This window comes from Hyla sarda, chromosome 3, assembly GCF_029499605.1.
Source record: "Hyla sarda isolate aHylSar1 chromosome 3, aHylSar1.hap1, whole genome shotgun sequence".
In the NCBI taxonomy this organism is placed as follows: domain Eukaryota; kingdom Metazoa; phylum Chordata; class Amphibia; order Anura; family Hylidae; genus Hyla; species Hyla sarda.
In genome coordinates this window covers 121,418,798-121,444,097 of record NC_079191.1, presented here as the reverse complement: position 1 = coordinate 121,444,097, position 25,300 = coordinate 121,418,798, and the positions used below count along the sequence as shown (strand labels likewise).

Genomic DNA, 25,300 nt, shown 5'->3' with positions numbered 1-25,300 from the left:
TCTTCTGTATGTACATTACACATACACTCTTCTGTATGCACATTACACACTCTCTTCTGTATGCACATTACACACTCTCTTCTGTATGTACATTACACACACTCTTCTGTATGTACATTACACACACTCTTCTGTATGCACATTACACATACACTCTCTTCTGTATGCACATTACACACTCTCTTCTGTATGTACATTACACACACTCTTCTGTATGCACATTACACACACATTTTCTTCATGCACACTCTTCTGTATGCACATTACACACACTCTTCTGTATGCACATTACACACACTCTTCTGTATGCACATTACACACTCTTCTGTATGCACATTACACACACTCTTCTGTATGCACATTACACACACTCTTCTGTATGCACATTACACACACTCTTCTGTATGCACATTACACACACTCTTCTGTATGCACATTACACACTCTTCTGTATGCACATTACACACACTCTTCTGTATGCACATTACACACACTCTTCTGTATGCACATTACACACTCTTCTGTATGCACATTACACACACTCTTCTGTATGCACATTACACACTCTTCTGTATGCACATTACACACTCTCTTCTTTATGCACATCACACACACTCTTCTGTATGCACATTACACACACTCTTCTTTATGCACATTACACACACTCTTCTGTATGCACATTACACACACTCTTCTGTATGCACATTACACACACTCTTCTTTATGCACATCACACACACTCTTCTGTATGCACATTACACACACTCTTCTGTATGCACATTACACACACTCTTCTGTATGCACATTACACACACTCTTCTTTATGCACATTACACACACTCTTCTTTATGCACATCACACACACAGCTCTGCAGCAGACACTTCCAGCATTGTCCCTCCAGGACACCACACGTAGGAGACGCTCTTCCCTCACATTCTAACACTTCAAGAACAGCATCAAGACCGACTCCTCCTAGACATGTGACCGACCACATGGTCATGACATCATCACAGGTCCTTTAACCCACTAGGATCTAGCATCTACCGGCCGGTTCGGCTGCGGATGGCAGAGTCCGGCCTGGGGGCTGGAGGAAAACCAGAACCGGAAGCAGCACTGGGTGGAGCGGGTGAGATCTTGTATATGTTCTGACATTAGCCATGTACTGCAGGCTGCCGGCCACACATCATTCATCTATAGCAGATGTACATGAGTTCTGATCAGTAATGAGGACTGCCAGCCCCAGGTGAGAGTGACAGGCAGCTGGATGTGCCCACTGGATGGACCCACTATGTGCTGACACATGGCAGGGCTCCACACCTCATAGGTGCACTAGGATTTGGAGAAACCCAATACATTGGTCTACATTATTGTGATTGTATAGTCTGAAGGGTGGTCTGCTGGCATGGAAACCATTATCTGCATAGGTGGGCAAAACCTATTGCATTAGGGTGTGCACCCAGAAGCACAAACATTCATATATATATATATATATATATATATATATATATATATACTGTATATATATTACTGTCACACCATGCGCCCCTTGGATATCAAAGTGCCACACACTGCGCTGCCAGGGTATAACAGTTCCACACACTGCACTGCCACAATATAACAGTGCCACACACTGCGCTGCCACAATATAACAGTACCACACACTGTGCTGCCACAATATAACAGTGCCACACACTGCACTGCCACAATATAACAGTACCACACACTGTGCTGCCACAATATAACAGTGCCACACACTGCACTGCCACAATATAACAGTACCACACACTGCACTGCCACAATATAACAGTGCCACACACTGTGCTGCCAGGATATTATAGTGCCACATAATTTGCTGCGAGAATATAATAGTGCCACACACAGCACTACCAGGATATAATAGTGCCACACACTGCACTACCAGGATATAATAGTGCCACACACTGCACTACCAGGATATAATAGTGCCACACACAGCACTACCAGGATATAATAGTGCCACACACTGCACTACCAGGATATAATAGTGCCACACACAGCACTACCAGGATATAATAGTGCCACACACTGCACTACCAGGATATAATAGTGCCACACACAGCACTACCAGGATATAATAGTGCCACACACTGCACTACCAGGATATAATAGTGCCACACACTGCACTACCAGGATATAATAGTGCCACACACTGCACTGCCACAATATAACAGTGCCACACACTGTGCTGCCAGGATATTATAGTGCCACATAATTTGCTGCGAGAATATAATAGTGCCACACACAGCACTACCAGGATATAATAGTGCCACACACTGCACTACCAGGATATAATAGTGCCACACACTGCACTACCAGGATATAATAGTGCCACACACAGCACTACCAGGATATAATAGTGCCACACACTGCACTACCAGGATATAATAGTGCCACACACAGCACTACCAGGATATAATAGTGCCACACACTGCACTACCAGGATATAATAGTGCCACACACAGCACTACCAGGATATAATAGTGCCACACACTGCACTGCCACAATATAACAGTGCCACACACTGTGCTGCCAGGATATTATAGTGCCACATAATTTGCTGCGAGAATATAATAGTGCCACACACAGCACTACCAGGATATAATAGTGCCACACACTGCACTACCAGGATATAATAGTGCCACACACTGCACTACCAGGATATAATAGTGCCACACACTGCACTACCAGGATATAATAGTGCCACACACTGCACTACCAGGATATAATAGTGCCACACACTGCACTGCCACAATATAACAGTGCCACACACTGTGCTGCCAGGATATTATAGTGCCACATAATTTGCTGCGAGAATATAATAGTGCCACACACAGCACTACCAGGATATAATAGTGCCACACACTGCACTACCAGGATATAATAGTGCCACACACTGCACTACCAGGATATAATAGTGCCACACACAGCACTACCAGGATATAATAGTGCCACACACTGCACTACCAGGATATAATAGTGCCACACACAGCACTACCAGGATATAATAGTGCCACACACTGCACTACCAGGATATAATAGTGCCACACACAGCACTACCAGGATATAATAGTGCCACACACTGCACTACCAGGATATAATAGTGCCACACACAGCACTACCAGGATATAATAGTGCCACACACAGCACTACCAGGATATAATAGTGCCACACACTGCACTACCAGGATATAATAGTGCCACACACAGCACTACCAGGATATAATAGTGCCACACACTGCACTACCAGGATATAATAGTGCCACACACTGCACTACCAGGGTATAATAGTGCCACACACTGCACTACCAGGATATAATAGTGCCACACACTGCACTACCATGATATAATAGTGCCACACACTGCACTACCAGGATATAATAGTGCCACACACTGCACTACCAGGATATAATAGTTCCACACACTGCACTACCAGGATATAATAGTTCCACACACTGCACTACAGGATATAATAGTGCCACACACTGCACTACCAGGATATAATAGCTCCACACACTGCACTACCAGGATATAATAGTTCCACACACTGTGCTTCCATGATATTACAGTTTCACACTCTGTGTTGCCAAGATATAATAGTTCCACACACTGTTGTACCTGGATATAATAATGCCACACACTGTGCCCTCAGTACATAGTACTGCCATGCTATACTAGTGCCTATTCTGTGCTGCCAGATATAACAGTGCAAAATACTGAGCCGCAAGGATATAACAGTGTTACTCACTGCACTACCACAATACAACAGTGCCTCACACCTCACTACCAGGATATAATAGTGCCACACACCTCACTACCAGGATATAATAGTGCCACACACCTCACTACCAGGATATAATAGTGCCACACACCTCACTACCAGGATATAATAGTTCCACACACTGTGCTGCCTGCTATTATACAGCACTACCAGGATATAACAGTTCCACACACTGTGCTGCCTGCTATTATACAGCACTACCAGGATATAATAGTGCCACACACCTCACTACCAGGATATAATAGTGCCACACACCTCACTACCAGGATATAATAGTGCCACACACCTCACTACCAGGATATAATAGTTCCACACACTGTGCTGCCTGCTATTATACAGCACTACCAGGATATAACAGTTCCACACACTGTGCTGCCTGCTATTATACAGCACTACCAGGATATAACAGTTCCACACTCTGTTCTGCCAGGAAATATCAGTGCCACACACTACACTACTAGGATATAATACACTGCTCAAACAAATAAAGTGAACACTTAAACAACACAATGTAACTCCAAGTCAATCACACTTCTGTGAAATCACACTGTCCACTCGGGAAGCAACACTGATTGACAATCAATTTCACATGCTGTTGTGCAAATGGAACAGACAACAGGTGGGAATGATAGGCAATTATCAAGACACCCACAATAAAGGAGTGGTTCTGCAGGTGGTGACCACAGACCACTTCTCAGTTCCTATGCTTCCTTGCTGATGTTTTGTTCCCTTTTGAATGCTGGCGGTGCTTTCACTCTAGTGGTAGCATGAGACGGAGTCTACAACCCACACAAGTGGCTCAGGTAGTGCAGCTTATTCAGGATGGCACATAAATGCGAGCTGTGGCAAGAAGGTCAGCCGCACAGACCTCCATGTGCTTGCCAGAGGAAGCCTGACTGCCATTAGGTACCGAGATAAGATCCTCAGACCCCTTGTGAGACCATAAACTGGTGCGGTTTGCCCTGGGTTCCTCCTAATGCAAGACAATGCTAGACCTCATGTGGCTGGAGTGTGTCAGCAGTTCCTGCAAGAGGAAGGCGTTGATGCTATGGACTGGCCCGCCCGTTCCCCAGACCTGAATCTGATTGAGCACATCTGGGACATCATGTCTCGCTCCATCCACCAACGCCACATTGCACCACAGACTGTCCAGGAGTTGGCAGATGCTTTAGTCCAGGTCTGGGAGGACATCCCTCAGGAGAACATCCTCCACCTCATCAGGAGCATGCCCAGGCATTGTAGGGAGGTCATACGGGCACGTGGAGGCCACAAACACACTACTAAGCCTCATTGTGACTTGTTTTAAGGACATTACATCAAAGTTGGATCAGCCTGTAATGTGGTTTCCCACTTTGATTTTGATTGTGACTCCATATCCAGACCTCCATGGGTTGATAAATTTGATTTCCATTGATAATTTTTGTGTGATTTTGTTGTCAGCACATTCATCTATGTAATGACAAAAATAATTCATACAATTAGTTCATTCATTCAGATCTAGGATGTATTATCTTGGTGTTCCCTTTATTTATTTGAGCAGTGTAGTTCCACTCACGGTGCTGCAAGGATACTATAGTGCCACACACTGTGCCCTCACTACATAGTAGTGCCACACATTGTACGGCCATGCTATAATATTTCCACACTCTGTGCTGCCAGGATATAATAGGGCCACTCACTGTGCTGAGCTCCCAAACTATGAAGCACGCTGAGTTCTTGTCATAGCCGGTTGGCTAATGCTAAACATCACAGATCTAATAGATGTGCGGCATTAACCCTTTAGATGCCGCAATCAAAATTGATCGAGGCATCTAAAAGTCTTGAAATTAACTGACCGTTAACTAAGGGATGCTGATCGGGATCACCGCAGTGTAATCGCGGTGTCCCGATCAGCTGAGAGGATGACCGTAGGTCCATTACCATGCTCCGTGCCATCCGATTGTCACTCCTTTACTGCAGCCAGCCATGGCAAGCAGTAGTAAAGGACATGGCATAGCATTGATCAGTGTATGCAATCTACAGATTGAATGTAATAGTTCCCTATGGGTACCAAAAATTACTTTAAAAAAGAGTAATAAATGATTTAACCCCTTCCCTAATAAAAGTTTGAATCCCCCCCCCCCCTTTCCACATAAAATAATAACAAAAATAAACATATGTGGTATTGCCCTGTGCGTTAATGTCCAAACTTTTTAAACATAATGTTAACTAAACCACACGGTCAATGGCGTAAACGTAAAAAAATACCAAAGTCCAGAATTGCGTATTTTTGGTCACTTCATATACCATAAAATAATAAGTGATCAAAAAGTCCCATCAGTACCGATAAAAACTACAGATCACAGCGCAAAGAAAGGAGCCCTCAGATATCCCTGTATACGAAAAAATAAAAAAGTCATAGAGGTCAGAAGATGACAATTTACAGCATACAAATTTTTGTATAAAAAGTTATAATGCTCCATTTATTCTCTTTGGTGCCACTGAACGTTTTCGAGTTCAGAGATCAGAAGCGTCCGGATGCTCCATAAAGAATAAATGTAGCGGTGCCTGCGCAGCACTGTGTGCCCTTCATTCCGGGGAGAATTATATCCATCATCTCTGCATCGGTGGGCCCCAGCGGTAATCTGCCTGTCCCACCTCAACATACTAAATAACACATACCTGTCACACAGCTTTCCCAGTCTCCTGTAGAGTCTATATGTCAGGAGACTGGGAAAGCTGCCCTGTGGGGAGTTAAAGGTGTATTCCAGGCAAAACCTTTTTTTTTATATTTATCAACTGGCTCCAGAAAGTTAAACAGATTTGTAAATTACTCCTATTAAAAAATCTTAATCCTTCCAATAGTTATTAGCTTCTGAAGTTTTCTGTCTAACTGCTCAATGATGATGTCACGTCCCGGGAGCTGTGCATGATGGGAGAATATCCCCATAGGAACTGCACAGCTCCCGGGACGTGAGTCATCAGAGAGTAGTTAGACAGAAAACAACAACTCAACTTCAGAAGCTAATAACTATTGGAAGGATTAAGATTTTTTAATAGAAGTAATTTACAAATCTGTTTAACTTTCCGGAGCCAGTTGATATGTAAAAAAAAGTTTTGGCCTGGAATACCCCTTTAAAAAGTTTAAAATAAAAAAAGTTTGGACTGGAACAATGTGACTGCATATTTAATTTTTTCAGGCACTATTGTTTGTAAAGGGTTTGAGAGCCCCAAAGCTGATATTTGGCAGGTCATGTGATTAATATCTATGGCTCTCATAAGCGTCATAGCATCTATGACCGCTCTGATGCATGTTTTCTAATTGACTCCAGACCTCAACCAAAAATAGATGTACAATGGATATTTGATAAAAATTAGAATTTAATAATTTTTTAAAATGGTCACATATCAACAGTCACGGGCCCTTGTGATGTACAAATACTCAATATTATAATAATAAAGAAGAAATCCTGCAAAGTAAAAAACACACAAATAAAATGTCTCAAAAAATATAATAAAATAATGCAGATCTTAATCATGTGGTATAATGAATACTGTGGTAATAAAAAATGCTGAAAAATATATATGGATTGGTGTAAAGTTCTCAATATGACCTGGAGTGATCCATCACAGACTAATATAATCCCATATGGTGTGGTTAAGATACCGCTCACCCACTTAGACCTGGGTTAATGGCACGTTGTATCGCTTGTAGCATGCAAGTCCCGGTCTTAAGCTCCGCTCTTGTTATCCGATTCACTGCAGTGTCTCCCCACACTGAATCCCGGCAGAGTTGGCGTCTGACATCATGGGTCAGCTGATTGATCCCCAGCTGGTATGGTGAGGCACTGATGTAATAGAACGCTGATGGAAGCGTTATAGTATTAAAATTACGAAGTTGCGGAGATTGCAGAATGCTGATATTGCAGGTCACTGATGTCTCCAAATGCATGCAATGCACCGTACAATGTGGTTCAACTCCAGTGGATCCTCCAGTAGAGATGGCAATCCTAAGCAGTAAAATAAAGAACAGTCCAGAATATGGTTATAGGGGACACACAAAAAAAAATATATATATAAAATGGTCCTTTGCAGCTTTATATGAATAGTGCTCAATAAAGAATGATAAAAACCATCCAGATAAAAAGTCAAACCCGTTTTGTGATGTGGACAGGTATGTTCTAACCCACTATCACACTATATAAGAGACTTGCTACATCAAGCTATCATTGTCAGCCACTGAGGAAGGGGTTAGAACATACCTGTTCACACCCGAAACGCGTTTGACTTTTTATCTGGATGGTTTTTATCATTCTTTATTGAGCTCTATTCATATAAAGCTGCAAAGGACCATTTTTTTTTTTTGCTAAAACCCCGCCACCCCCCCCCCCCCCCCCCTATAACCATGTTCTGGACTGTTTTGGAGACATCAGTGACCTGCAATATCAGCGTTCTGCAATCTCCGCAACTTCACAATTTTAATACTATAACGCTTCCATCAGCGTTCTATTACATCAGCGCCTCACCATATCAGCTGGGGATTAATCATCTGACCCATGCCGTCAGTTGCCAACTCCGCCCAGACTACTGTTCACGCTCTTGCCGAGCGCTGGATTGGTGAGACTAGACGTGGTCCACTCTGAGGCTTGATTGTGGCCGTTTGTATTCAGTGTGGGGAGACACTGCAGTGAACCGGATAACAAGAGCGGAGCTTAAGACCGGGACTTGCATGCTACAAGCGATACAACGTGCCATTAACCCAGGTCTGCACACTAAGTTGGTGAGCGGTATATTAACCACACCATATGGGATTATTATTATTCTGTGATAGATCGCTCCAGGTCATATACTTTGTACCAATCCATATACAGTGGTCCCTCAACATACGATGGTAATCCGTTCCAAATGAACCATCATTTGTTGAAACCATTGTATGTTGAGGGATCCGTGCAATGGAAAGAATAGGAAGTTATACTCACCTGTCCCCGCCGCTCCGGACCATCACCGCTGCCCTGGATGTCGCCGTCCAGCGCTGTTGCCACATCCCCGTGGTGTCCCCAACGCTCCGGACGTCCCTGCTTCCTCGGGATTGTCGCTCTCATGTCGCCGCCATCATGTCACTATGCACGCCGCTCCTATTGGATGACGGGACGGCGTGCGTGGCGACGTGATGACGACCATGGAGAGCGCCGGCGTTGCAAGGAATCCCGAAGAGGACGCTCCGGAGCCCTGAGGACAGGTAGGAGACCATCACCGGAGCACACAGGGCACCGTAAACAGCTATCCGGTGGCAGCTGAAGCAGTCGTATGTTGATGCTGTCTTCAACATGCAATGGCCTCTAAGAGGCCATCGCATGTTGAAATTATCGTATGTCGGGGCCATCGTAGGTCGGGGTTCATTGTATATTTTTTCATCACGGGGGCGGGGCTATGATGTCACGGCTCCAGCGTTCGGAACAGTTTGTTCCAAAAGCTGAGCAGCAGAGTACTCCTTTAGCGTATGTGTAGGTAAAAAAACTATTGAATCTGAATAATTGTTAACTAATAGATGTTAAAATGGAATAGGCCCAAATCATGCCATCACCAAAATCAATAGTAACTACAGTGATATTACCAACAACAAATAAAAAATAAAGATACAGTATATTATACTCACTCTTCATACTCTCTGTTATCTGCAGGGTGTATCACAGAATGGGGAAGAGACGCTGCGTGTCGACTACAGAGAATAAGCCATCTTCAGGCTGCTGTGGAGTAAAAAAGCCCAAACTGTGCCCCTCTTCCGCTGGCGGTGTCCAGCCCCCAGTCCCACATAATTGCCAGCCCCACGAGGACAAGACGGTGGGGCCAGGTGCACTCACCCCACTCTCCCGCCCTAATGGGACCACAAGCGGAAGGGAGCAGTTGGTGGTGACAGCCGAAATGGGCTGCTACTGCTTTGATGTTCTTTATTGTCATCTGCATGGCTTCCCACAGCCACGTCTGCCACGTTTCACCAATGACCCCTAGTAAGTGTTAAGGTTGTAGCCATTGATCTTATACCTATTACAGAGTTTTAGAATACAATGCTCAGATAAAGGGACAATATTAGATCCTTTGTAATCTGACAGCACACTCCACTGATAAGTTAATGGAAGGGGCCACAGCAATTGATGCCTTTTTAAAGTTTACCTGGCACAGCTCTGTACATGTAGTAGATGTGCCTAATGTTACAGCCCTGTCCTATTGATGTAAATAGAACTGGGCATAGTCCTTACAAGGTGTACAGAGCTGGGCCTGATAAACAGTGAAGAGGCAAAAGAGCCTCTTCAATCTGCAGATGTGTGGACCTCAATGGATCTCATATTGATAGCCTATCCTGGGGGAATATATATCTGAGTCGTGTGTGTATATATTTGTCTGTTTTGAGTAGGTTTTTCTTTCTTATCTTTACTCTGACCATCTTGTTATACTGTTATATTTAAAGGGGTACTTCGGTGGAAATTATTATTATTTTTTTTAAATCAACTGGTGCCAGAAAGTTAAACAGATTTGTCAATTACTTCTATAAAATATTTTTTAATCCTTCCAGTACTTATTAGCTCCTGAATACTACAGAGGAAATTCTTTTATTTTTGGAATACAGTGCTCTCTGCTGACATCATGACCACAGTGCTCTCTGCTGACATCTCTGTACAATTTAGAAACTGTCCAGAGCAGCATATGTTTTCTATGGGGATTTTCTCCTAATCTGGGTAGTTCTTAAAATGGACAGAGGTGTCAGCAGAGAGTACTGTGGTCATGATGTCAGCAGAGAGCTCTGTGTTCCAAAAAGAAAAGAATTCCCTCTGTAGTATTCAGCATTTAATAAGTACTGGAAGGTTTAAGATGTTTTAATAGAAGTAATTTACAAATCTGCTTAAAGGAGTTCTATAATGCAACTTTTTTAAAGACCATAATGTTCCTCTCTGCTTTACCTTTATGTCTTCCTTTCTGAAATTGGTCCAGCCGTTCCTCCACCACATCGCCGTAAAAAATCGTCACCCCCAAGCTCCCTTGCTTCTGTTTCCTTTCCCTCCGTGCCTCCCTCCTCATCCCCCCTTCCCCTCCCCAAGTCTCTCCCCTCCCCATTCATTTCAATAAACACACCCCTCCCTGCAGCCCATGCCACTAAAGCCGCTGTGAGGTGTTTTTTTGCGCCCTCGTGAATCCTTGCCTCCGCTCCTCCCCCAGCTCTCCGAAGATTTCCGAAGCTAGAGCTGGGGGAGGGCAGAGCAAGGGGAGAGAGAAGGTACACGCCCCCTCCCTTATCTCCCCGAGCTGAGGACGTAGATCTCCACAGGGAGAAGGTACAGGCCCCCTCCCTTATCTCCCCTAGCTCAGGACTGACGCAGATCTCCACAGGGAGAAGTACACACCCCCTCCCTTATCTTCCCGAGCTGAGGACGTAGATCTCCACGGGGAGAAGTACACGCCCCCTCCCTTATCTCCCCTGCCTGAGCTCTGACTATGTTTACTGTACACAGGCTGGGGATTCATACACTGCAGGGACTGGGAATAAATCTATGACTGGGGATGATTTCAATGTGAGGAGGAGGGGGTCCCTGTTATGTGTGTGTGTGTATGCTGGGAGTTGTAGTCCCTGTTATGTGTGTGTGTGTGTGTATGCTGGGAGCTGTAGTCCCTGTTATGTGTGTATGTATGCTGGGAGTTGTAGTCCATGTTAGGTGTGTGTGTATGCTGGGAGTTGTAGTCCCTGTTAGGTGTGTGTGTGTATGCTGGGAGTTGTAGTCCCTGTTATGTGTGTGTGTATGCTGGGAGCTGTAGTCCCTGTTATGTGTGTGTATGTATGCTGGGAGTTGTAGTCCCTGTTAGGTGTGTGTATGCTGGGAGTTGTAGTCCCTGTTAGGTGTGTGTGTATGCTGGGAGTTGTAGTCCATGTTATGTGTGTATGTATGCTGGGAGTTATAATCCCTGTTAGGTGTGTGTGTATGCTGGGAGTTGTAGTCCCTGTTATGTGTGTGTGTGTGTGTGTGTATGCTGGGAGATGTAGTCCTTGTTATGTGTGTGTATGCTGGGAGTTGTAGTACCTGTTAGGAGTGTGTGTGTATGCTGGGAGTTGAAGTCCCTGTTAGGTGTGTGTGTATGCTGGGAGTTGAAGTCCCTGTTAGGTGTGTGTGTATGCTGGGAGTTGTAGTTCCCGTTAGTTGTGTATATGCTGGGAGTTGTAGTCCCTGTTATGTGTGTATGCTGGGAGTTGTAGTCCCTGTTAGGTGTGTGTGTGTGTGTATGCTGGGAGTTGTAGTCCCTGTTATGTGTGTGTATGCTGGGAGTTGTAGTCCCTGTTAGGTGTGTGTATCCTGGGAGTTGTAGTCCCTGTAAGGTGTGTGTGTGTGTATCCTGGGAGTTGTAGTCCCTGTTAGGTGTGTGTGTATCCTGGGAGTTTTAGTCCCTGTAAGTTGTGTGTGTGTGTATGCTGGGAGTTGTAGTCCCTGTTAGGTGTGTGTGGATGCTGGGAGTTGTAGTCCCTGTTAGCTGTGTGTATGCCAGTGGTTCCAAACCAGGGAATGCTGGGAGTTGTAGTCCCTGTTAGGTGTGTGTGTGTAATGCTGGGAGTTGTAGTCCCTGTTAGGTCTGTGTGTATGCTGGGAGTTGTAGTCCCTGTTAGGTGTGTATGCTGGGATTTGTAGTCCCTGTTAGATGTGTGTGTATGCTGGGATTTGTAGCCCCTGTTAGGTGTGTTTGTATGCTGGGAGTTGTAGTTCCTGTTAGGTGTGTATGTGTGTATGTATACTGGGAGTTGTAGTCCCTGTTATGTGGGTGTATGCTGGGAGTTGTAGTCCCTGTTACGTGGGTGTATGCTGGGAGTTGTAGTCCCTGTTATGTGTGTATGTATGCTGGGAGTTGTAGTCCCTGTTAGGTGTGTGTGTATGCTGGGAGTTGTAGTCCCTGTTATGTGTGTGTGTATGTGTATGCTGGGAGTTGTAGTCCCTGTTAGGTGTGTGTATGTATGCTGGGAGTTGTAGTCCCTGTTAGAAGTGTGTGTGTGTATGCTGGGAGTTGTAGTCCCTGTTAGGTGTGTGTGTGTATGCTGGGAGTTGTAGTCCCCGTTAGGTGTGTGTATGCTGGGAGTTGTAGTCCCTGTTAGGTGTGTGTGTATGCTGGGAGTTGTAGTCCCTGTTAGGTGTGTGTATGCTGGGAGTTGTAGTCCCTGTTAGGTGTGTGTGTGTATGCATGTATGCTCGGAGTTGTAGTCCCTGTTATGTGTGTGTGTATGCTGGGAGTTGTAGTCCCTGTAAGGTGTGTGTGTGTATGCTGGGAGTTGTAGTCCCTGTTAGGTGTGTGTGTGTGTAAGCTGGGAGTTGTAGTCCCTGTTATGTGTGTGTATGCTGGGAGTTGTAGTCCCTGTTATGTGTGTATATATGCTGTGAGTTGTAGTTGTTAGGTGTGTGTGTGTGTGTGTATGCTGGGAGTTGTAGTCCCTGTTATGTGTGTGTATGCTGGGAGTTGTAGTCCCTGTTATGTGTGTGTGTGTATGCTGGGAGTTGTAGTCCCTGTTTGGTGTGTGTGTATGTATGCTGGGAGTTGTAGTCCCTGTTAGGAGTGTGTGTGTATGCTGGGAGTTGTAGTCCCAGTTAGGTGTGTGTGTGTGTGTGTGTGTATGCTGGGAGTTGTAGTCCCTGTTAGTTGTGTGTATGCTGGGAGTTGTAGTCCCTGTTAGGTGTGTATGTATGCTGGGAGTTGTAGTCCCTGTTATGTGTGTGTATGCTGGGAGTTGTAGTCCCTGTAAGGTGTGTGTGTGTGTGTGTGTGTGTGTATGTATGCTGGGAGTTGTAGTCCCTGTTATGTGTGCATGTGTATGCTGGGAGTTGTAGTCCCTGTTAGGTGTCTGTTTATCCTGGGAGTTGTAGTCCCTGTAAGGTGTGTGTATGCTGGGAGTTGTAGTCCCTGTTAGGTGTGTGTCCTGGGAGTTGTAGTCCCTGTAAGGTGTGTGTGTATGCTGGGAGTTGTAGTCCCTGTAAGGTGTGTGTGTATGCTGGGAGTTGTAGTCCCTGTAAGGTGTGTGTGTGTATGCTGGGAGTTGTAGTCCCTGTTAGGTGTGTGTGTATGCTGGGAGTTGTAGTCCCTGTTAGGTGTGTGTATGCCAGTGGTTCCCAACCAGGGAATGCTGGGAGTTGTAGTCCCTGTTGTGTGTGTGTGTATGCTGGGAGTTTTAGTCCCTGTTAGGTGTGTGTATGTATGCTGGGAGTTGTAGTCCCTGTTATGTGTGTGTGTGAATGCTGGGAGTTGTAGTCCATGTTAGGTGTGTGTGTGTATGTGTGTGTATGTGTGTGTATGTGTGTATTTCCCAACCAGGTAATGCTGGGAGTTGTAGATTTGCAACACCTGGAGGCACCCTGGTTGGGAAACACTGGTGTATGCCCTGTAGAGGTGTGGTGAACTACAACTCCCAGGAAACTACAGAGGCAGCATGCTGGTGTTATACCACAGACTGAAGACTCCTGAATGACACATGCTGGGAGTTGTAGTCCCCTTTGTGTGTGTATGCCAGTGTATCCCAACCAGGGCTGAGTTATATTAGTGTGCTGTATACAACGCAGGTTTCCTTGGGCTGCAAGGGGGAGGACGGACTGCACGGGCTGGTTTCTGCTTTTTCATGGGGTGATCATTAGCCCCTTAAAGAGGACATGGAAATGAATGGGGTTTGTAAAGGACATGAAGATCACTGTATGAACACTGTACATTTATACGTCAGCGTTCATACAGGGAAGCAGAGATACATGGGGTTCATACAGGGAAGCAGAGATGCACAGGGTTCATACAGGGAAGCAGAGATAAACGGGGTTCATACAGGGAAGCAGAGATGCACAGGGTTCATACAGGGAAGCAGAGATGCACGGGGTTCATACAGGGAAGCAGAGATGCACAGGGTTCATACAGGGAAGCAGAGATGCACGGGGTTCATACAGGGAAGCAGAGATGCACGGGGTTCATACAGGGAAGCAGAGATGCACGGGGTTCATACAGGGAAGCAGAGATGCACAGGGTTCATACAGGGAGGCAGAGATGCACAGGGTTCATACAGGGAAGCAGAGATGTACGGGGTTCATACAGGGAAGCAGAGATGCACGGGGTTCATACAGGGAAGCAGAGATGCACGGGGTTCATACAGGGAAGCAGAGATGCACGGGGTTCATACAGGGAAGCAGAGATGCACGGGGTTCATACAGGGAAGCAGAGATGCACTGGGTTCATACAGGGAAGCAGAGATGCACGGGGTTCATACAGGGAAGCAGAGATGCACGGGGTTCATACAGGGAAGCAGAGATGTACGGGGTTCATACAGGGAAGCAGAGATGCACGGGGTTCATACAGGGAAGCAGAGATGCACGGGGTTCATACAGGGAAGCAGAGATGCACAGGTTCATACAGGGAAGCAGAGATGCACGGGGTTCATACAGGGAAGCAGAGATGCACGGGGTTCATACAGGGAAGCAGAGATGCACGGGGTTCATACAGGGAAGCAGAGATGCACGGGGTTCATACAGGGAAGCAGAGATGCACGGGGTTCATACAGGGAAGCAGAGATGCACAGGTTCATACAGGGAAGCAGAGATGCACAGGGTTCACACAGGGAAGCAGAGATGCACGGGGTTCATACAGGGAAGCAGAGATACACGGGGTTCACACAGGAAAGCAGAGATGCACGGGGGTTCATACAGGGAGCAGAGATGCACAGGGTTCATACAGGGAGCAGAGATGCACAGGGTTCATACAGGGAAGCAGAGATACACGGGGTTCATACAGGGAAGCAGAGATACACGGGGTTCATACAGGGAAGCAGAGATGCACAGGGTTCATACAGGGAAGCAGAGATGCACGGGGTTCATACAGGGAAGCAGAGATGCACAGGTTCATACAGGGAAGCAGAGATGCACGGGGTTCATACAGGGAAGCAGAGATGCACGGGGTTCATACAGGGAAGCAGAGATGCACGGGGTTCACACAGGAAAGCAGAGATGCACGGGGGTTCATACAGGGAGCAGAGATGCACAGGGTTCATACAGGGAAGCAGAGATACACGGGGTTCATACAGGGAAGCAGAGATGCACAGGGTTCATACAGGGAAGCAGAGATGCACGGGGTTCATACAGGGAAGCTGAGATGCACGGGGTTCATACAGGGAAGCAGAGATGCACGGGGTTCATACAGGGAAGCAGAGATTCACAGGGTTCATACAGGGAAGCAGAGATGCACAGGGTTCATACAGGGAAGCAGAGATGTACGGGGTTCATACAGGGAAGCAGAGATGCACGGGGTTCATACAGGGAAGCAGAGATGCACGGGGTTCATACAGGGAAGCAGAGATGCACAGGGTTCATACAGGGAAGCAGAGATGCACGGGGTTCATACAGGGAAGCAGAGATGCACGGGGTTCATACAGGGAAGCAGAGATGCACGGGGTTCATACAGGGAAGCAGAGATGCACGGGGTTCATACAGGGAAGCAGAGATGCACGGGGTTCATACAGGGAAGCAGAGATGCACAGGTTCATACAGGGAAGCAGAGATGCACAGGGTTCACACAGGGAAGCAGAGATGCACGGGGTTCATACAGGGAAGCAGAGATGCACGGGGTTCACACAGGAAAGCAGAGATGCACGGGGGTTCATACAGGGAGCAGAGATGCACAGGGTTCATACAGGGAAGCAGAGATACACGGGGTTCATACAGGGAAGCAGAGATGCACAGGGTTCATACAGGGAAGCAGAGATGCACGGGGTTCATACAGGGAAGCAGAGATGCACAGGGTTCATACAGGGAAGCTGAGATGCACGGGGTTCATACAGGGAAGCAGAGATGCACGGGGTTCATACAGGGAAGCAGAGATTCACAGGGTTTATACAGGGAAGCAGAGATGCACAGGGTTCATACAGGGAAGCAGAGATGCACAGGGTTCATACAGGGAAGCAGAGATGCACAGGATTCATACAGGGAGCAGAAATGCACAGGGTTCATACAGGGAAGCAGAGATACACGGGGTTAATTGTACAGCATTTATTGTACAGCAGCTTTGAGAGAAAATCATGTCAGGAGGGACTTAGGAGAAATAACACAGTAGCATGTACAGCTTCATCCAGGGGAAATTGAGAAGGAGGGGAAAACGGATTTTGGCGGCGCCCGCCAATTGAAGTCTACACTTGCAGAATTCTGTAAGTGGAGTTTTAGATTAAATCATTATGTGATAGCCTGGGGGAGTAGGGTATGGGGAGTGTAGCTGTGCGGTGACTAAAAGGTGTCTGGTTAACCCTTGCTATTCGTGACACCAGGGTGAGGGCTCCTCTGTAATGCTTGTCCTACCGCCACCCTTCCCAAGAGCGATAGGGAGGTATAGAATAATTGAATGTCCACAACCGGAGAGTTTGCTGAAAACAGTTGGATCTTTTACTGAAGATTTTATGCAAACTTCACAACAGGAACAGTCTCTACAAATGCAAATTCTCTTGGAGATTGACAAAGGTTGGGACCTTAAGCAATTTAGAGTCTTTAGGATAATATGCGTTGTTCCACTGGATTTAGGGGATGAGTTGCGGTCCAGTAGTCACGCTAGCTTTAGCAGGGATTAGTTTAGAACTCACATTTTAGGTTCTGCTGAGGCCGTTAGGTTGTTAGGCCTAGAGTGTCTTTGAAAGTTGTGCAGATCAGTCCTGCTAGTCCGGCATCCACGAGAGCAGTAACCCAAGAGAGCGATCACTGGCTACAGCTCCCTTATATGGGCAGGGGCTGAACTAATGCTAATTTGTCCATACTGATGTCAATCACCTTCACAGAGGATTATGGGTAACATGTTACCCAAGGACCTCCAAAGGTCCTCTAACATACCATAGAGGATTTAACATGGTCACATGACCGAAGGTCCTGCGACGCTAGCAAGGTAAGTACTATACATTGTATTAAATATACATTATTACCAAATATGTCCATGTATAAACATGACAGAATTAGAGTAGAGGAGAGGCGACTAGGGGCTGTCCCACCAGGGGGACCCTACATGAGCGTAGTTACTCTGGCTTTGGGGACCAGCATACAAGGTACGGTATGCAATACGGTACCGGGACACCACAATTAACCTGTCTAGGACCAAGGGCGTACCTGTACGGCCTCAGGGTTTCCGGTCACCACCAGTAACCGGGCGGTGAACGGAACGGGATGCCTGCTGAAATCGTTCAGCAGGCATCCTGTGCCAGTGCCTGGGGGGCTCCTGAGCGCCCCACGTGTTGGTCAATTCAGACCGGAGATTTGTGGCTATTCCAGGTCATATGTGTCTCTGGTGACCCGGTAAATAAGGGTGTTTGGGGCTGTCCAAGACAGCTTCGATCACCCTGAAGTGAGGTGGCGGGGGTGCCACCCCACCTATCTCTGCTATTGGCCGGGCCAGAAGCGACTGACCAATAGCAGATCGGGGAGGTGGTGCGAGGGTTAAAGTTCAGTTCCCCCACTCTGCCCACCCACGGTAGTCCGGGCAGTGCGGGGGAACTGTGATGCGAGCAGCGGTGGCTGTCCCTTACCGACTGCGGGCCAGGATCCTCCTCTAGGTGTGGCGATCGTGCTGTTGACGGGAGCCAGGAGGTAAGTAGTTGCCTAGCAACATCTGGAGGGCCACAGTTTGGAGATCCCTGTGCAGTGGTCTCTAAATTGTGGCCATCCAGATGTTGCATAACTACAACTCACAGCATGCACTGACAGACCATACATGCTGGGAGTTGTAGTTTTGCAACAGCTGGAGGCTCACTGGTGTGGAAGCACTGAGTTAGGTTCTGTTACCTAACTGGGTGCTTCCTCACCAATGGGCCTCCAGCTGTGGCAGAACTACAACTCCCAGCATGCACTGATAACCGAAGGGCATGCTGGGAGTTGTAGATATGCAACAGCTGGAGGTACACAAATACAACTCTCAGCATGCCTAGACAGCCATTTGCTGATCGTGCATGCTGGAAGTTGTAGTTATGCAAGATCTGGATGGCTACCATTTAGAGACCACTGCACAGTGATCTCCAAACTGTGGCCCTCCAGATGTTGCTAGGCAAGTACTCACCTCCTGGCTCCCGTCAACAGCACGAACGCTGCCCGCCACACTTAGAGGAGGATCACCGCACGCTATTGGTAAGGGACCTCCACCGCTGCTCACATCACAGTTCCCCCGCTCTGCCCGGACTACTGTGGGTGGGCAGAGCGGAGGAACTGAATTTTAACCCATGCGCCACCTCCCCGATCTGCTATTGGTCGGTCGCTTCTGACCAACCAATAGCAGAGATAGGTGGGGTGGCACCCCCGCCACCTCACTTTTATCACTTCAGGATGATTGAACCTGTCTTGGACATCCCCAAACACCCTTATTTACCCCGGAAACACATATGACCTGGAATCGCCACAAATCTCCGGTCTGAATTGACCAACATGGGGAGGCTCAGGAGCCCCCCAGGCATTGGCACGGGATGCCTGCTGACCGATTTCAGCAGGCATCACTTGCCATTCACCGCCCAGTTACCGGTGGTGACCGGAAACCATGAGACCGTACAGGTACGCCCTTGGTCCTAGACAGGTTTATGATTTAATCTAAAACTCCACTCACAGAATTCTGCAAGTGTAGATTTCAATTGGCGGCCGCCGCTAAAATCCGCTTTCTCCTCCTTCTCAATTTCCCCTGGATGAAGCTGTACATGCTACAGTTCTACTGTACGTCCCTCCTGACATGATTTTCTCTCAAAGCTGGAGTACAATAAACGCTGACATGAAGGCCTCTGTAAAAACCCTGTGCATCTCTGCTTCCCTGTGTGAACCCCGTGCATCTCTGCTTCCCTGTATGAACCCCGTGCATCTCTGCTTCCCTGTATGAACCCCGTGCATCTCTGCTTCCCTGTATGGACCCTGTGCATCTATGCTTCCCTGTATGGACCCCGTGCATCTCTGCTTCCCTTTATGCACCCCGTGCATCTCTGCTTCCCTGTGTGAACCCCCTGCATCTCTGCTTTCCTGTGTGAACCCCCGTGCATCTCTGCTTCCCTGTATGAACTCTGACATATAAATGCACAGGGTTCATACAGTGATGTTCATGTCCTGTACAAATCCCATTCATTTCTATGTCCTCTTTATGGGGCTAATGAACACCCCATGAAAAAGCAAAAGCCGTGCAGTCCGTCCTCCCCCTTGCAGCCGGAGGAAACCTATACACAGCACACTATATATAACTCAGCCCTGGTTGGGATACACTGGCATACACACACAAAAGGGACTACAACTCCCAGCATGTGTCATTCAGGAGTCTTCAGTCTGGTATAACACCAGCATGCTGCCTCTGTAATCTGTTCACCACACCTCTACAGGGCATACACCAGTGTTTCCCAACCAGGGTGCCTCCAGGTGTTGTAAATCTACAACCCCCAGCATTACTTGGTTGGAAAACACAGGCATACACACACCTAACAGGGACTACAACTCCCAGCATTCCCTGGTTGGGAACCACTGACATACACACACACCTAACAGGGACTACAACTCCCGGCATACACACACACCTACCTTACAGGGACTACAACTCCCAGGATACACACACACACCTAACAGGGACTATAACTCCCAGCACACACACACACCTAACAGGGACTACAACTCCCAGCATACACACACACCTAACAGGGACTACAACTTCCAGCATACACACACACACCTAACAGGGACTACAAATCCCAGCATACACATACACCTAACAGGGACTACAACTCCCAGCATTCCCTGGCTGGGAACCACTGGCATACACACACCTAACGGGGACTACAACTCCCAGCATACACAGACACACACACCTTACAGGGACTACAACTCCCAGCATACACACACACCTAACAGGGACTACAACTCCCAGCATACACACCTAACAGGGACTACAACTCCCAGCATACACACACACACACACACCTAACAGGGACTACAACTCCCAGCATACACACACACACACACCTAACAGGGACTACAACTCCCAACATACATATGCACACACCTAACAGGGACTACAGATCCCAACATACACACACCTAACAGGGACTACAACTCCCAGCATACACACACACCTAACAGGGAATACAACTCCCAGCATACACACACACACCTAACAGGGACTACAACTCCCAGCATACACACACACCTAACAGGGACTACAACTCCCATCATACATACACACACATAACAGGGACTACAACTCCCAGCATACACACACACACACCTAACAGGGACTACAACTCCCAGCATAAACACACACACCTAACAGGGACTACAACTCCCAACATACATATGCACACACCTAACAGGGACTACAGCTCCCAGCATACACACACCTAACAGGGACTACAACTCCCAGCATACACACACACCTAACAGGGAATACAACTCCCAGCATACACACACACCTAACAGGGATTACAACTCCCAGCATACACACACACACACCTAACAGGGACTACAACTCCCATCATACATACACACACACATAACAGGGACTACAACTCCCAGCATACACACACATAACAGGGACCCCCTCCTCCTCACATAGAAATCATCCCCAGTCATAGATTTATTCCCAGTCCCTGCAGTGTATGAATCCCCAGCCTGTGTACAGTAAACATAGTCAGAGCTCAGGCAGGGGAGATAAGGGAGGGGGCGTGTACTTCTCCCCGTGGAGATCTACGTCCTCAGCTCGGGGAGATGAGGGAGGGGGCGTGTACCTTCTCCCTGTGGAGATCTACGTCCTCAGCTCGGGGAGATGAGGGAGGGGGCGTGTACCTTCTCCCCGTGGAGATCTGCGTCAGTCCTGAGCTCGGGGAGAAGAGGGAGGGGGCGTGTACCTTCTCTCTCCCCAGGCGCGGACGGACGCGGTTGATAGGCTGGGGGCATACAGAGGAGTTTGCACAGCCCAGCGCATCGGGGCTGTGCAAACGAAGAGCATATGAATATGCAAAGTGTGGGAGTGACCCACAGGAGGCTGGGGCGACCGGCTGGGGAGGATCTTAGAAATGGTGACGTTTCGTTACCAAGATGGCCGTAGCAGAGCAAATGCAGGGGGTACGAAATTCATCAAGGAGAATCAGTGGCTGAACTTCCGGTTTCGGAGAAGTCTGGTATTACTGCAGATATCTTAATGGAGGTAAATGACAAACTTATATAACTTCAGCAGAGGTTTATCATAGTCTAAAAAAAAAATATTCTGGAGTACTCCTTTAACTTTCTGGCACCAGTTGATTTTTAAGAAAAGGTTTTCCACTGGAGTACCTCTTTAAAATGGGCAGAGATGTCAGCAGAGAGCACTGTGCTCATGATTCAGCAGAAAGCTCTGTGTTCCAAAAAGAAAAGAATTTCCTCTGTAGTATTCAGCAGCTAATAACTACTGGAAGGATTAAGATTTTTTAATAGAAGTAATTTACAAATCTGTTTAACTTTCTGGCACTAGTTGATTTAAAAAAAAAGTTTTACACCGGAATACCCCTTTAATCTTTGTTGTTGTATCTTTTTTATCCACCTTTCTTATCTCTAGCCCTCTTTTTGTCACATGGAAGGCTGGACGTGACAAGCGTCTTCGTGGCTGTATTGGCACTTTTTCCGCCATGAACTTACACTCAGGACTCAGGGAATACACCTTAACCAGGTACTGTGGGCAATTTACTGTGTGTAATAACCACATATATAAATAGAACAAGTATCCTATATATAGCTTCATCTATGGGTAACTGTCAAGTAAAAAACATGTGACATGTAAGAGATATTCAGAAGTACTAAGACCAGCTTCAAGAAATGGAACAAAAGAAAAAAAAAGCCCTGAGGGCCGGTGTACAGGCTCATAGAAAGTCTACAGCCAAGATAGCTGAATATTTCTGCTACCATCATTGGGAGTATCACCACTCATATCCCCACATATTAAATCTTCTGACTTGCCACTATGACATCTCAGACATTTTATATTTACATTTTTAATTACATTTTTAAATTTCACTTCTACTTTGCTTTAAAGGGGTATTCCAGGAATTTTTCTTTATTTGACTATGCTACGGGGGCTGTAAAGTTACTGTAGTTCATAATATAGTGTCTGTACCTGTGTGTGACGTTTTTTTTACAATTCTTCTGTGATTTTCACCCCGATATTTATTTTTACCAGCATACAAAATGACTGTTGTCTCAGATTTTTCCCAGCTTGCAATGTGTTCGAGACCTGACTCACTAGTCAGCTTCAATGGATGGAGCAATCGCTTGGTGGGAGAGAGATCAATCTGCAACAGCTGTAGGCACCCTGATTGAAAACCACAGGTCTTTTTGAATGGATGCAGCTCATTTATGTGTGGGGTGGAGTGGGGTGACTGATGTGTGGGAGGGAGAAAAATTGAATTGTGGGATTTGTAGTCAAAAAAAGAAAAGTCAAACAGGAAATACAAGTTCACAAAAAGCTAGACGCAGTGTTATGGTAATCTCACAACATAGCCATTTAGCCCCAAGACAAGCACAGATCCTTCCTAAGCATGTCCATTACTGCCTGCCAGGTATGTACTAAAAGCACCTTATGGTGGATAACCCCTTTAATTCCTGTGAAGCACCTAAAGGGCAAATAACATTCCTGTTTTTAACTTTTTGAGGGGTGCAGTTTTTAAATGGTGGTGATTTATGGAGGATTCTAGCATACAAGCCCCTCAAATCCACAAAAGAAATGTATTGGTCCCTAAAAAAAAAAATCTATTTTCGAAGTTTTCATGAAAATTTTTACATTGTAAAGTTGCTCAATTTCTAAGCCCTCTAACATCCTAAAAATGGACATTTACCAAAAATTCCAACATAAAGTATACATGCTATTAATGCAAATCATTAACTTATTTATGTAGCAATTCCAAAATATGCTAATGGTTTCCAAATTTTCGCTAAGCTATGCAGTGTTTAAAAAAATAAATAAATAAAATACAATGTGTCACAAAAAATACAACCTCACAATCACTTGGATAAGTCAAATTATTACAAAGTTTTCACCACATACAGTGAGACAGGTCAGATAAAAAATTGGGCCTTTGTCCTAAATCCCAAAATTCGCTGTGTCCTTAAGGGATTTATTTGCACTACTTGTGTAGACTTCAAGATTTATATAAGTGGAGGCCTCTGGGGAAAAATAGTCATGGTCCTCTCCAGAAGAATATTGATGCAAGGAAGCACCATAGCAACATCTGTTTTATTCTAGCACAGCTTCATCCAAACATTTCATTACTGGGTCATGTGATTACCAGCCTAACATACAGAAAATACCAGTTTAATGTGTGTCAGGTACCTGATAAGGGGGACAGGGAGAGTGAGCCCTAAACTGACCCTAAAACCTGCCTACTTGCCCATCCACCCTAAACGGTGGATCGACAACTGGGCGCCGGTCCCTCCCTGAACTAAAGTGCAGGGGCCTAATAAAAACACATACTAACAAATAGCCAGTCACAAACCAGAAACATACAGGAACATAGAACTCCATAGTATAAAAGTTCAGAGGGCACAGATCAGAGAGTTAGTACAGAGGACACTATATCAGCGGTCATAAACAGAGGACTCCATAGATCAGCGGGCATGAACAGAGGACACTATAGATCGGCGGTCATGAACAGAGGACACTATAGATAAGTGGTAATGAATATAACTCCAAAGATCTGAATAAAGAACTAATAAACATATAGAGTTCAAAACACCAGACAGGAAAACGGAATAGTCTAAACAGACTCCATGAACAGACAGGAATATAGCATAATTTCCCAGAAGCTCCAGTAGACACAAAGTCCCCATGAACCTTTAACAGGGATGTATAGATACACAGGATATATTTATAGAACACTGTTCACACTGAACACAAGACAGGAGTAATCACAATCCCTTCAGAACACCTCCAGTAGATGCAGGAATAACATTACCCTCTGAGTCCCCATGGACTGGTAACAGGAATGCCTAAATACACAGGATATAATATAGAACACTGTTCACACTGAACACAAGACAGGAATAGCAATCCCTCCGAACACCTCCAGTAGAGACGGAGTCCCCATGGAGCGGTAACAGGGATCTAACATAGGATACTGTTCACACTGGACACACAAACTGGAAACTCCACTCCACTAAAGGAGTAGCCATAATAATAAATCCAAATAGACTACTGGCCAGTGGTACACTCACCAGTGTGGACAGAATGCTGGCCCAGTAGGAAAACAGAAATATAAAACACAGAACTTCAAAAGAACGGATACAAGAGAAAACACAGTGTGAACAGACACATAGCAAAAAGAACATACAAATCCTAAAACCGACTAAACAAACATAGCTTAAAATCTACTAAGAGCATGCCACATAAAATTGGCTAAAACCAGAAAATACAAAGTGCATGCTAAAACAGAGATAGTAGATTAAAGGCTCAAACAAAGTGTTTCACCAAGAGCTCCATGCAGCATGTCCAGCATCTTAGCAATTC

At 46.1% G+C, this 25,300-nt stretch overlaps 1 protein-coding gene across 2 annotated transcripts in view; it reads left to right on the top strand.

Moving 5' to 3' along the window:
* Window positions 1-930: 930 nt before the first annotated feature.
* AMMECR1L (AMMECR1 like) overlaps window positions 931-25,300 on the top strand; it is a 57,129-nt gene continuing 32,759 nt past the window's right edge. Inside the window, exons 1-3 of one of the 2 annotated variants that reach the window (XM_056564934.1) lie at window positions 931-1,127; window positions 9,478-9,804; window positions 22,361-22,471. In XM_056564934.1, coding sequence (XP_056420909.1) covers window positions 9,491-9,804; window positions 22,361-22,471 — 425 coding nt within the window. In that variant the 5' untranslated portion in view covers window positions 931-1,127; window positions 9,478-9,490. Of the gene's footprint in view, window positions 1,245-9,477; window positions 9,805-22,360; window positions 22,472-25,300 lie in introns of both variants that reach the window. The other variant, XM_056564933.1, reaches the window with a different exon arrangement.